The 13,238-nt window shown below is 41.7% G+C and overlaps 1 protein-coding gene across 2 annotated transcripts in view; it reads right to left on the bottom strand.

Moving 5' to 3' along the window:
• Positions 1 to 13,238, bottom strand: part of ZDHHC2 (zinc finger DHHC-type palmitoyltransferase 2) — a 68,249-nt gene that overhangs the window by 17,275 nt on the left and 37,736 nt on the right. For both annotated transcript variants that reach the window (XM_065598022.1, XM_005282082.5), the window contains exons 6-9: positions 10,902 to 10,934; positions 7,235 to 7,355; positions 2,453 to 2,585; positions 182 to 308 (exon numbers count right to left, since the gene is read on the bottom strand). In XM_065598022.1, the coding sequence (XP_065454094.1) occupies positions 182 to 308; positions 2,453 to 2,585; positions 7,235 to 7,355; positions 10,902 to 10,934 (414 nt within the window). The remainder of the gene's footprint in view (positions 1 to 181; positions 309 to 2,452; positions 2,586 to 7,234; positions 7,356 to 10,901; positions 10,935 to 13,238) is intronic.

Genomic DNA, 13,238 nt, shown 5'->3' on the forward strand with positions numbered 1-13,238 from the left:
AATCAGTGTAGCACTTCTACAAGCAAAATAAACAATACTTCAAATATATATTTTACAATTCCTAATTTCAAAGCACCTGCTTTATTTCACACAATTTGGTGTAAGAAAAAAAATATTGCTGACTATTTTCTGATATCCTTATCTCATGTATTAAAAGACAGTATTTTTCTTCCAAGCATACCTTGTAAATACAGGGAGCAGCCAATATTTCTTCTCATCACCAAACACCTGTCTTAGATTTTTGCTGAAGCCCAAGCTAAAGCCATTCTTGTCTGTTCCATGGCGAAATATAGGTGCTCTGAATGCCTCTAGAAAATGAGATAGGTTTGTCATATTTCCTGCCTAAATACATTTTTAATTAACACCCACTGATTATTTAGATAATTATGCTGTTAACTTCTGGCTTATTGGCCTTTTTGGCTATCAATATTTCCTTTTGGTGGAGGCTGCATAATGCCAGTTCAGGTATTGTGCAGCCTCCCAAAGCTACTTCCTTTTGAAAGGTGAAGACACTGGTATTAATGCCCAATTGCCATAACTGGAGAAGCCCTACTGCTGGGGAGGGTGCAGGAGTTTTCCCTTGTCTGACAGATTCAGTAAGCCAGGGAGTTGTGTGGTGTAAAGAGGTCTCCCCATGTAACTGCCCCATAGCAGAGTCCAGCAAGGTAAAAGAGGCCTAACTGAGGAAATTTTTCAACCCATTCTCAAATCAAACAACTACAAAGGGAGAAAAAGGAAAGGAGACACCCACTTTGGCATTTGGTTTCCCTCACACACCTGGACGGATCTGAGAAGTCCACTTTTACTCCTCAGACCTTTATATAAGGGCCTGAGATCTTCATTCTACCCTTTTAGGGTTGTGTAGGGAAATTACTGCACCAACAATAGGAAGAGAAGAGACAGTTAAGTCTAGCACAAGGAGCTGCAGTGCGCATTCACAGGAGTTCTTCCACCATATAACTCCTATAGCTGGGTCTTTCCCTTATTGGCCTTATGTAATAAGCCAATCATTTCCTTGTATAAAATTTACTGTCAGTACACAAGGCCCTCTTGGGACACTGCAGAGATTTTCTTTTTTATTAGGCCATTAGCTTACAAGTTGAAGAAGTGCTGAATGTGATCCAGAAAATGTATGAATTAGTTCTAACTTGTTATAAGAGAAAAATATATCCTTGCTCCCTAGGGAAACTGGAATCCTGCTAGTAACAACCATGCTTAAAGTTGTGGCCAGCATAATCTTAACTAGCCAGATATATTAAGAATATACCTCAAAGTAAAGCAGGGACGAAGAAATGTAAATATATATTTACGTTTGATTAAATATCTAATTTTGGTACTTTTATATTCCAGTTCCCTTACACTAAAATAGCACATGCTTGTTTATGAACTCACAAATCTTGACGGGTGCAGTTTATTGTATTAAAAATAAGTATTCTACTTATGTTATTAATGGCTTTTAAATAATCTGACTTATATTTCTTCTCTCATTATGACCAATTTGAATCACTTTCCCACACTTGTTATTTTCTAAACTGATGTTAGATTTCCTGGGATAGTGTGAAAGAGAAACACTAGAAGGAATGGGCTTGAAGCATTCACAGACTCCCCTACAACTGATACTTAGAGTGTCCTGTTAATATCTGCATTGGCAGGGGGGAAAAACCCAGATCTAATCCTTCTACTCCCCTGCATCAAACTCAGTGTGCGTCAAGAGAAAGAGAGTTTAGAGATCTAGAAACTTGTTGCTATCAGATTGCTGACTGAAATAACGAACTAACAACAGAGAGCGAAGGTGAGAAACACATATGCTATGTCTACAGTACAAGCTATGATGAGAGCTAGTGCAAGTACACCTCTACCCCGATATAATGCGACCCGATATAACACGAATTCGGATACAACGCAGCAAAGCAGTGCTCGGGGGGGGAGGGGCGGGGCTGCGCACTCCGGCGGATCAAAGCAAGTTTGATATAACGCGGTTTCACCCATAACACGGTAAGATTTTTTGGCTCCCGAGGACAGCGTTATATCGAGGTAGAGGTGTATATGTACACAAGCAGGGGAACCACACTCCTAGCTCGTAGTGTAGATGTAGCAAAGATATCTTTTAGGACCCATCTATGCTACAACTATACAGTCAGGAATGCAGTTATGGATGTTGCCAAACATGGACGTGGCCAAATCTGTTACCAGGCAATGGAGACACAGTTAGGCCTCATCCAGGCTACCAGTTTTAACCATACTGCAACTGATTATACTTTTAATATAGTTTAGACTGTGGTACCATCATCCTGAGTCTCTGTACTCATTTACTACTAAGAAAGCAAAGCGGCCTTTAAAATCCACCTTTTTTGTGTGATTCATCATGTGATATCAACAGCTTGATACGACTGGAATAAGCACAAAGGTAATAATACTCTTTGATGGCAATGTACACTATGACATTACTTACCTAATGTAGATTTATTCTTGCTGACTAGCCAACAATGATAACCAAAAAGAGAGGATAAACTGACTGAAAACATGGCTGCAGCAAAGAATAAAAACATGATATGGAACTTGGCTTGAGTATCAGGAAGGCCATTCTATAAAGGAGAGAAAACCAAAACGTTAAGGCAAGGAAAATAACTACTCCTTCAGCCATATTATTAATATCCACTCAACCAAGATCTGGGTCAAGTTCTGCACCGACTCCCACACCCCTGTGCAACCAGCATCTTTCAGGAAAGTAGTATAGTCCCTTTAGAGAGAAATGGCCACATTCTACCCCCCATGTTCTTTCAAGAGGCATGAATTAGAGCAGAATTTGGCCTTTTCAAGAAAGAATATACAGCAACTCCTCACATAACGTTGTAGTTATATTCCTGAAAAATGCAACTTTAAGCGAAACAATGTTAAGCGAATCCAATTTCCCCATAAGAATTAATGTAAATGGGAGGGTTAGGTTCCAGGGAAAATTTTTTCGCCAGACAAAAGACATTATATACATATACAGTATAAGTTTTAAACAAAGAATTTAATACTGTACACAGCAACGATGTTTGTGAAGCTTGATTGAGGTGGTGGAGTCAGAAGGTGGAAGAGGGTGGATCGTCTGGCTGCTCCTCTTGCTGAACTTTCCCAACTCGAAAAAACACATCTAGAGATTATTGTTTTGCTTTCCTTCTTTTTCCCTTGGTAAATTTCTTCATAGCAAGTCATTACATGACCAACTGCCCTAATCACTTTGGAGCTGCGTTCCCTGTCAGGATCATCATCACTAAGGATTTGCAAGCCAGCTTCAATCATTTGGAAAGCTTCAGAAAAATGTTTGGCAGTCAAATTCCAATGGGTTGGTTCTTCCTTTACTTCTTGGCCCTCTTCTTCCATTGCTCTCATCACCTCTAGTTGCATCAGATCTTCACTGGTTAGCTCTTCTCCGTGGGATTGCAGAAGTTGTGTAGCGTCAGCTTCTTCTACCTCATCAAAACCCGCTTTCTTGGCCAAGCCGAGAATATCTGTCTTCATAGCGGGGACATTTTAAAATTCTTTTAAGTCATCAACACATTCAGGCCGCAACTTCCCCCACACACCATTCACGCATGCCTGAGTAACTTCTGCCCAGAACTCACCGATGTTATTGATGCACTTGAGGATGTTGTAGTCATGCCAAAATTGCCGAATTGTAGGTTTGCCTTCCCCATCGGTGCCTCTGATGAGCTAGTTGAAAGCACACCATAAGTAAAACACCTTAAATGCAGCGATGGGTCCTTGGTCCATGGGTTGGATGAGTGATGTGGTGTTAGGTGGCAGAAAGACAACTTTGATGTTTTCGCACTGCTTGTCCAGGTTGATTGGATGAGCCGGTGCATCATCAATAAGCAATAAAATCTTGAAATCAAGTTTTTCCTTGGCACAGTATTCCTTCCAAGCAGGGACAGCATGAAGAGAGTCAGCCATTCTGAAAAAATAGCTCCAGTTATCCATGCCTTCTTATTGGATCTCCAAATGACCGGAAGGTGTTCCTTTGAAAATCCCTTGAGAGCTTGTGGTGTTTCAGATTGGTACACTGTCAGCAGTTTCATCTTCATATCTCTGGCAGCATTACCACCTAGAAGCAAGGTTAGGTGGTCTTTAGCTGCTTTAAATCCGGGCGCTGTCTTCTCTTGGGAAATGTAAGTCCGCTCAGGCATCCTCTTCCAATAGAGGCCCGTTTCATCAACACTGAAGACTTGCTTAGGGGAGTAGCCACCTTCCTCAATTATTTTCTTGAGATAGTCTGGGAAGTTTTTAGCTGCTGCAGTATCGGCACTAGCCGCCTCACCAGACATCTTGATGTTATGCAGGTGGAAGCGTCTCTTGAACTGATCAAACCATCCTGACTTGCCGTGAACTTCTCTATCTGTGATCCTTCCCCTTGGTCTCTCTTCAAATTGTCATACAAACTATTTGCCTTAGCTTGTATCACTAGCAAACTTAGAGGTATGTTCTGTTGGTTTTGATCCTCTATCCACACTGAGAGAAGACGCTCCATGTTTTCTGGCAAACAACTTCTTGATCGACTTATTGTAGTAGCCCTGCACGGTGTTACACACGGAGCACTAGCCCTGATCTTGATGGCATTACTCCAAATTTTTCCTCAATGGTTGGAGTAAGACCTAGAGCGATGCCAATGTCTTCCGCATGCTCACCTGCATCAAAATACCTTAAAGCGTCTAATTTAGTACCCAAACTAATGGTTTTCCTAGTGCTAGGCACTCCACTATCACTTGCTGGACGTTTTTGACTCATGATCCTGGGTGATACTCCTCCGGACAGCACATGCTACTCTTCACTCTCTTCAGCCTGGAGTGATTGGGGATATGCAGCATCAACCAACTACTGAAAGGGAAAGAATTTGGAAAACCCATGGTAAAACAATTCCATGGTAATCTGCTCCCTTATTGGTTCTTTGCATCCATACACTGCTTCTCCCCACTTGCTAGAGCGAAGCAGGTGCTGGAACACTATTAACTTGCTTTGGGCGGGCTGCCGCCCCCTTAGTTCTTACCCCCCTCCCATGAAGGGGGGAAGCGCGGATGGACGTTGTGTATTCAGGCGCAAGACAGCAAGGCAGTGCCACCGCTGTGCACCTACCACAGCTGCTTTGCAGGTAGCTGGTGGCCTCGGGCGAAGCCTCCGCAAGTGCTCAGCGTAGCGCTCTATTCCCGAGCAGGGAGGAGGGCAGCAGCTGGGCCAGAAAGTGATGGTGAATTGCTGGGGAGTAGTGTGCATGTAGAGTGTGTTTACAAACATATAGTAGTTGGGAGGTGTCCCTGCCTTACCCCACACAGGCACAGCCTGCTGCAGACAATGAGGCGGGCAAGGAGGCTGAAGGTGCCATCTTAGGCTAGGAAGCATCTTGAGCAGCAGCAGCGGCAGCTTCCCCCATTGCAACTCAGGTACAAGCACAGGCGCCGACTTTGCCGGAGGGTGCTCAACCCCCAGCTCTGCCACAGACCAGCCCCCACCACCCCACTCCTGCCCTGCCTCTTCCTGCCCTCGCTCCATCCCCTTCCCTGAGCACGCCTCGTTCCTCAATGCCGCAAACAGCGGATTGCAGTGAGCAGGAGGTGCGAGGTGCTGATCCGCCACTGGCGGGTGGAAGGCACTGCACGGGGGCGGGGAGGGGAGCTGATAGGGGGGCTGCTGGCCCACCCTGGTTCCAAGCCCTCACGAGGACGGGCTGCTCTTCCAGAGAATCCTGCAAGCAGAGGACAAAGCAGGCGGCCAAACAATGTTTATAAGGGAACATTGTGCAGCTTTAAACGAGCATGTTCTCTAATAGAACAGCAACGTAACAATGAAACAAGGTTAACCGGGAGGATGTTAAGTAAGGCGTTACTGTAAATATTGACAACAACAGAAGTTCTTTAAACTTATTTGAATCTCAATTACACACTGAAGTGGCTTTTAGAGTAGAGCCTTTTATATTTAAAATAACCAATTTGTGAAACTAACCCTGTCAGAATGACTGATCTATAGTACACAAAGAAAACAGCACTGTTACAAATCTAAGGGCATATTCTATGTTGTACATTCAGATGACAGTAGCAGAACATTTTCATATGCAGGCCTAGTTGACTGATTTAAATCAAAGTGATTTATTTCACCAATTTTAATTATGATTAAAATCAACAAGCTGGAAACCTTGAGTTTAATCTTGTTTTGCATTACTTTAGTTACCTTCCTAATGTGGGGGTGATTCTCATTGGTTGGTAACCATTAAAACGTGTTGATTTGCATGTCCCACGGACTTAAATGAAAGTTATGTGTGCACAACTGATGGGAAGATGGGTCTTATACCTGAAATATACTAGTGGTGTTCTGTTACCACTGAACAACATATACCCGCCTGCCTTGTTTGGAAGCAAGTCAATCTACCTGACATCCAAAAGCATATTCAGCTTTGCAGCTGAAGACTCTTAGGGTAGTCTACACAGGAACTAGGCAACCATGGCTAGCCTGTGCCAGCCTACTCAGACTCGCGGGGCTCATGCTGCTGGCCTGTTTCATTGCTGTGTAGACATCTGGGCTCGGGCTAGAGCCAAGGCTCTAGGACCCTGAGAGGTGGGAAGGTTCCAGAAGTTGGGTTCCAGCCCAAGTCCAAAAGTCTCCACTGCAATGAAACAGCTCTGCAGCCTGAGTCCTGCGAGCCTGAATTGGCTGGCACGGGCCAGCCACAGGCATCTAGTTGCTGTGTCAACATACCCTTTGTTTGTGCTTATGATAAGGCACATATATGAGCACAAAATCAGAGGCAGCTGCTGAGGCCAGCTTAAATTTGTAACTTAGTGACCAAAAGTTACGGAGTTAAATATTTCTTATAGCCTCTTTTCTGCTTTTCATACATTGAACAATTTTATTGTCACCATCTTGGAAGTGTGAAGACGCACAGAAACTAAAATCTATTCACTTCACTTTCTTCCACATCACAACGTTTGACATAATAATCTCACTCAGAAAAACTTTCAGTTTTTAAGAGAAGACTGCAGTCAGTGGGAGGAAAGTTCACACTTTATATGAACACAGACTACAAATTAAAAACTAAACAAATGAGTTAATATGACTATAAATATTGATATTTTACAACTCAAAAGGAGATATATGTATACACCAGCTAAATATATAGCTCTGAACATACAGATCTGAGAGCTTTTACATTTACAGAACCACACTTTACAAATAAGAATATGGGTTAAAGATAAGTACTTACTGTCCAGAATTTGATAAAATACTGTAAATCTGTTGCAGCAATGAAAAGGCAGTACAGTAGAGAATAAGCCAAGAAAAGAAGGAAAAATTTGTAATTGGAGAATCCAACGCAGTTGTTCACCCTGGCAACAACAAAAAATAAGTACATGAAAAACTGAATGGAAACAAATACATTTTAATAATCTTTATTTAAAATGCTTTTGTCTAATTTTTAATGTACTCATTTACTGTAAAATAATTTTAGCATAACTCTGTAAACAAAAGTACAGATGGATGAAATAAACAGCTGTTTGCTTTTGGACTCCAAAGTAGTATTTCAAAGAACTTCCACAAGTCCTCCCCATGCTCTCTCAATGTCAACAAAAATCCGCAGGCTGGAATCAGGCATAGAAAGGGCCTAATTTGAAAGGAATCTTTTTGACAAATTAACATATGGATGAATATCAGGATTTTGTGGAGAAACTTCCAAGTCTTAACTATGGCAACCTCCAATATGATGTTTTGCTATTATACTACTGCTTAAACATTTAAAACTAACTAATACAAGATAATCAAATTATTGAGATGGGTACATTGGAAACAATATCAAGCCATTACCAACTGGAATGAAGCGACACTACATTTACGATCTCATAACTATAGTTGCAGGTATTTTGAACAAGACTAAAATTATTTGAAAGGGTCAGGATTTTGGAATCACAATCCTTAACATGTTGAAAGAAAGGATGAAATAGAGAATCCTAACCTCAAACAAAGAGACAAAGTGAAAAACTCTTAATCCTTAAGGAATATTTAATATAAAAGAGACAAATCAATCAAGCTTATGAAGTGCCGAAACTTGAAATGACTCAATTAATAAAAAAAGACTGTCTTTTAAAACAGATCAACACCAAGAAAAAAACCTTCTCTTTATAATGCAAAAGATAACCCTCTTTGTAGTCTCCAAAGAAGCAAAGGAGGATTCTGCTGCAGCAGATTTCCTGAAGCATTCCTGACTTAAACCATCATCAGTGAAGACTGGCTGCATCTTATAGGGAACATGGGCCAGGTTTGAGTTTGGATCCGGATAACTATTTGGTCAAATGATAAATGAAGTTTATTACTAATAAGGAATGCTAAAGCAGGTTTGATTTTAGGCGAGTAGGCACTGCAGTAGACCACAGCATAGAATTCAGAGACACCCGAGTTCTCCAACCTTCCGTTAAGAGTGTGCATGTGTGGGTTTTATGTGTTACTATTTCCCCAAGTAGATATTAAAACCTCCCAAGTCTGTTATCTAATTAGTTAAAGATTAGCTGGGTTAAAAATGTGTTATTTCAGAACTGCTAAGTGCCTAACTTAAGAATGATCAGGTCTGCATCTGTGCAAAAGCATCCAAAAAATGCAGGAACTATATTAATGTGTAAAGGGGAAATAAGCTAAATAAATGGAGTATAACATAGGTTGTATGATAGAGAAACTTAAGGTGGAACTCTAAAGTGGCAAGCTACAAAGAAATCATTCAAAAAGTTTGTCTACACAGTGGGTTAGTGCACACCAGGCTTGGGTGTGCATCAGCGTGTTTCACACTAACCAGCCATGTGGACTCTGCTGGCACACCCTGAGCTCTCTAGTGCAAGCGTTTAGTACGAGCCAGCAGGGGCCACACAGCCAGTTAGTACATGACCTACTGGTGCACAACAGAATTTAGACCCTACCTGTGGATTAACGCACACAACATAGACAAGCTATACTTCCTTAAAACAAAGGCATGATTCAGCTTAATCTTTTGGCAGACACTTAGTCCAATTGACTGGATTAATGGAAAGGCAATCTTCCTTAATTTTCTTTTGAAGAGTGACCTCACAGCATATTAAGTGGTGGCGGCCATTGTCTGGCTTATTGGAAAAGGTGTATGCCCCTTTAAGGACTAGAATGCCAGAAAGTGACATGGCTGCAGATCAGGTCAGCATGGTGACACTGACCCATTCCGCCCCCTCCAACCCCAAACACCCCCCCACACACACACACGACCAGAAGAGAATGGAGGGACTATATAGGTCCATTCCAGTGCAGGAAAAACCCTCTTTTACCTGGACCAGGCAGAGCAGCAACTAGAAGTGGTGACATACCGGGTTTTGTCAAAATCTGCTGTGGGCACTGCAATAGTCACTCCTTACTCCAGGGACTGGGAAGGAATTTTCCCTTACTGCCAGACTGTCCAAGATGAAGTGTGGGGGGAAGTTTGCCATCCCCATAGTGGGTTCTGGGGGGCTTAGTTGGGGCAAACATGAAACGGGAGTTAGGCTATGATGTTGCAACTCATTATGTAAATGTGGAGTAGATGTCCAGTGCAGGTACTCCCTAGGGAAAGGATACAGTGATCAAATAAACTGAATTGGTAAAGGATTTAAAGGAGTTATTCTTTAAAAGAGTGGGAACAAGGGGGTTCAGGGCTTCTATGACTTCAACAAGTTAAGTACAAATCTGTATTATGGATTTCGTAAAATGTCCCTTGAAATTCATCAATACACTACCAGCACCCACTCTATCCTCTACCTGCCTCATTTTGGCTCAGGGTTTATTGGATTAAAATGAAAGTGAAAGAGACTTGCTTTGAGTCTGATATGTCTGCCCTATACAAAATCTATCAATTTGGATAGAGAATGTCTTCAAATGGGTAAACAAAGCCAACTCTACTGAAAGGAAATTAGTTTGTATTCCTAAAAGCCTATGGTCTGGATAAATATATCTGTTAACTGCCCTTTGTGTGTCAACTGAGTGCTACTTTTGCAGTATGTAGCTTGAGGCAATGGGTTTCTAATTTGACTTCTAAGTTTACACACTCCATCCCCCCTCCCCCATTTGAAAAGCACATTGCAGCCACTTGCACGCTGGGATAGCTACCACAATGCACTGCTCTTTGTGGCATTGCAAGAGCTGCTAATGTGGCCACGCCAGTGCGCTTGAATCTGACAGTTGTAAACACATGGCAGCGTTTTCCCTGCTGCAGTTTCTGAAGGCTGGTTTAACTCCCAGCACTCTACATCTGCAAGTGTAGCCATGCCCATAGTTGTTATTGGGGCACTTAGTGCACTGGATGAGATGCACCACATGTTGTGATAGACATGTGTAGGACTCGTGGATCTTGAAAGATGTGTTGTGGGGGTGTTGATCATTCTAGCGGTGGAGATATGTCTGTAGGTTTTGCATCTGTTGTTCTGGCAGGGTCTGGTGCCGCTTTAAGCTGGTGTGTCCTGGTCTGTGGGATGCTTGCTTCTGATGATGAATTTGGAGAGGTAGGGGGGTTGTTTGAAGGCCAGAAGAGTTTTAGAAGAGTTCTATAAACCAATGTCCTAATTTATTTTAGAAACATTTACACTACTGGGGTAGCCCACTTCTGGGACACATGGTACTGTGAGCATGAAAGTCAGATACAACTGCTAGAAGTATTGACTATGCAACTGGAAAACAAGTGAGATTATTATTAAATGTTGAAATTACAGTAGTGCAAGGGGCTCCAGATCAAGATCATAGCACCAATGTATTAAGACACTGTAGAAAGACAAGACACCAGGAATGTGTTTTAACTCCAGTCTCTTGTAACAGTGAAGCCTGTCTTTCACATCAAACCCCTCAAAACTGTATCACCTTTCATTTCCGAAATTAGATGAATGAACTATACTCACCAAGGGCAATGATGGTCCATTTTCAAAATACATCTTTAAAAGAAAGCAAACAATTATACATGTGTTAAAATAAACAGGAGATTTAGAGTTTAAACTTAACACAATTGCTACAAAACATCTGATTTCATATATCCAGGAGAATGGGTTGACAATCAGCTACATAGACTTCTTCAGAATAAATCTCATTCACAGTTATATTCAAGTCTGCCCACATAATATACCACCTGCCTACAACAGAACAAGTAGGCTTTTTCCCCCTTTGAAAAGTGTAGTTGGCAGTTCAAATTATAGTTTTGCCATATATTGTTACATAACTTAACAAGTCACTATATATGAGCACATTACCATGAATTTGTATTTACATTATCCACAAGTTGTTGCAGAAGTTCACAAAGATCAACTTATGATGCCAGCCTCCGATGCCCAATTGTTTAATTTTCATACAAGCACATTTGTGCTTTCTCTCAAGCTGCTCCTCATGCTTGGGAGGCACAGCCTCTAAACAGCTGCAAAGCTACCCCAGTACTCCTTCAAACTCTTTTTTTAAAAAAACAACTCTCCTTTGCTGTGATGCCTACAAAATTCCTAATGTCAGTTAGGCTGCTTGTGTGCTGAGACCACTGCCTACCCATACTGACCAATACTGCCTCTTTCCTTGTACTCCCCGTCTGTCTGTTTGTATCCATCTCTTGTCTCTTTGGGGAAGGAATGGTCTTTTTGTTCTGCGTTTGTACAGCATCTAGCACAATGGGGTCCTGGTCCATGACTAGGGCTCCTAAGCACTAGAGATAATTACTCCTGAGGGAATTCTGCACCAAAAATATAAAAATTATGCACGCAATATCTTAAAATTCTGCACATTTTATTTGTCAATAAATAAATGTGGAGGCTCCAGCATGGCAGTGGGGAGCACAGGCCACTGGCTGCACAGAGGTGGGAGATCACCCTGCAGCCCCACCCAAGAACATGGACTCGGCGATGAGCTACACTCAACACTGACACAGTGCAAGGGCCGGCCCGCCCCAGAAACACCTCAGAGCCCTGGCCCTCCATGCCATGTGCACCAGGTGTGGGCAGGCAGGCTCATCCGGGCAGGATCCAAGTGTGGAGGAGCTTAGTGTGGGGGGATCCAGGTTTTTATCCTTCAAAAGTTATGTCCACTCTGGAAGACAATGATTGACTGGAGAACTAGTAAGTTTAAGACCTCAGAGATACCAAGGAAGCGATATATGATTATTTAAGAAGGCTAGTGATCTTTATTTGGACTGTTTAAAGCCCCACATTTTGTTAACAGCAATTTAACTAAAACACTCAGGAGAAAAGCTCTTCATTAACAATTCAACACCGTCACCCTTCTACTAAGGGATGAGAGCACTCCTAATCCACATGCGAGTTATCTAGGGTGGATAAAAATCAGTGAAAGATTTTTTAAAATTTAAATTCAATACATTTTTTCTTTTTAAAAATCAACCTATTTAAAATTAAATTTGAAACTGACAACCTACATTTAAGGCCTAAATTTACTATAAATCTATTAAAATAATTTAAACTAAATTAAATTCAATATTCAGTAAGTATATGTTTGCTGCCACAATTTTAAAGAAATTCAAGCCATCGAACTGGTGAAAGTCACTGGCTAAGCACTTGGAGCCAGAATTTATTGAAGTGCTAAACCTAGGGTACATCATCACTACTCGCCTGAATCGGCAGGTAGAAATCGATCTCTCGAGGATCGAATTATCGCATCTCGTCGGGACGCGACAATCGATCCCCGAATCAACGCTTGTACTCCACCAGCGCAGGTAGTAGTAAGCGCCGTCGACGGGGGGAGCCGCGGAGGTCGATTTGCTGCCGTCCTCACAGCGGGGTAAGTCGGCTTGGATACGTTGAATTCAGTTATGCTATTCGCGTAGCTGAATTTGCGTATCTTAAATTGTCCCTCCCCCGTAGTGAAGACGTAGCCTTAGCTTTTGACAGGGGCAGAGAGAATAACAGCTTAAATTCAGTTTATTCAACTAGCTCAGTTCAATGACTAGTTCATTCAAAGTTGAGCAACCCACTGGGAGCTGAAAAAGCAGGAATGCTTGTTTTCCTTTTACAATACATGAATAAAAACAAGGTGTGAGGATGAGATCTACTAGTTCTAAAATCCCAAAGGACATAGTGGACAGAATCACTGTTCAATTCACTAACTACAGACAATACTTCTTTTGTTTAATAAATCAATTTGAAATACAAAACAGTTTGATGAAGCTGATTTTTTTTATGTATCCTACACATTTAGGGTAGTTTTATTCATTAAAAAAACAATTTAAAATGCTGGTTTTGTTCATTTTT

This window comes from Chrysemys picta, chromosome 5 (assembly GCF_011386835.1).
Source record: "Chrysemys picta bellii isolate R12L10 chromosome 5, ASM1138683v2, whole genome shotgun sequence".
NCBI classification, from domain to species: Eukaryota; Metazoa; Chordata; order Testudines; family Emydidae; genus Chrysemys; species Chrysemys picta.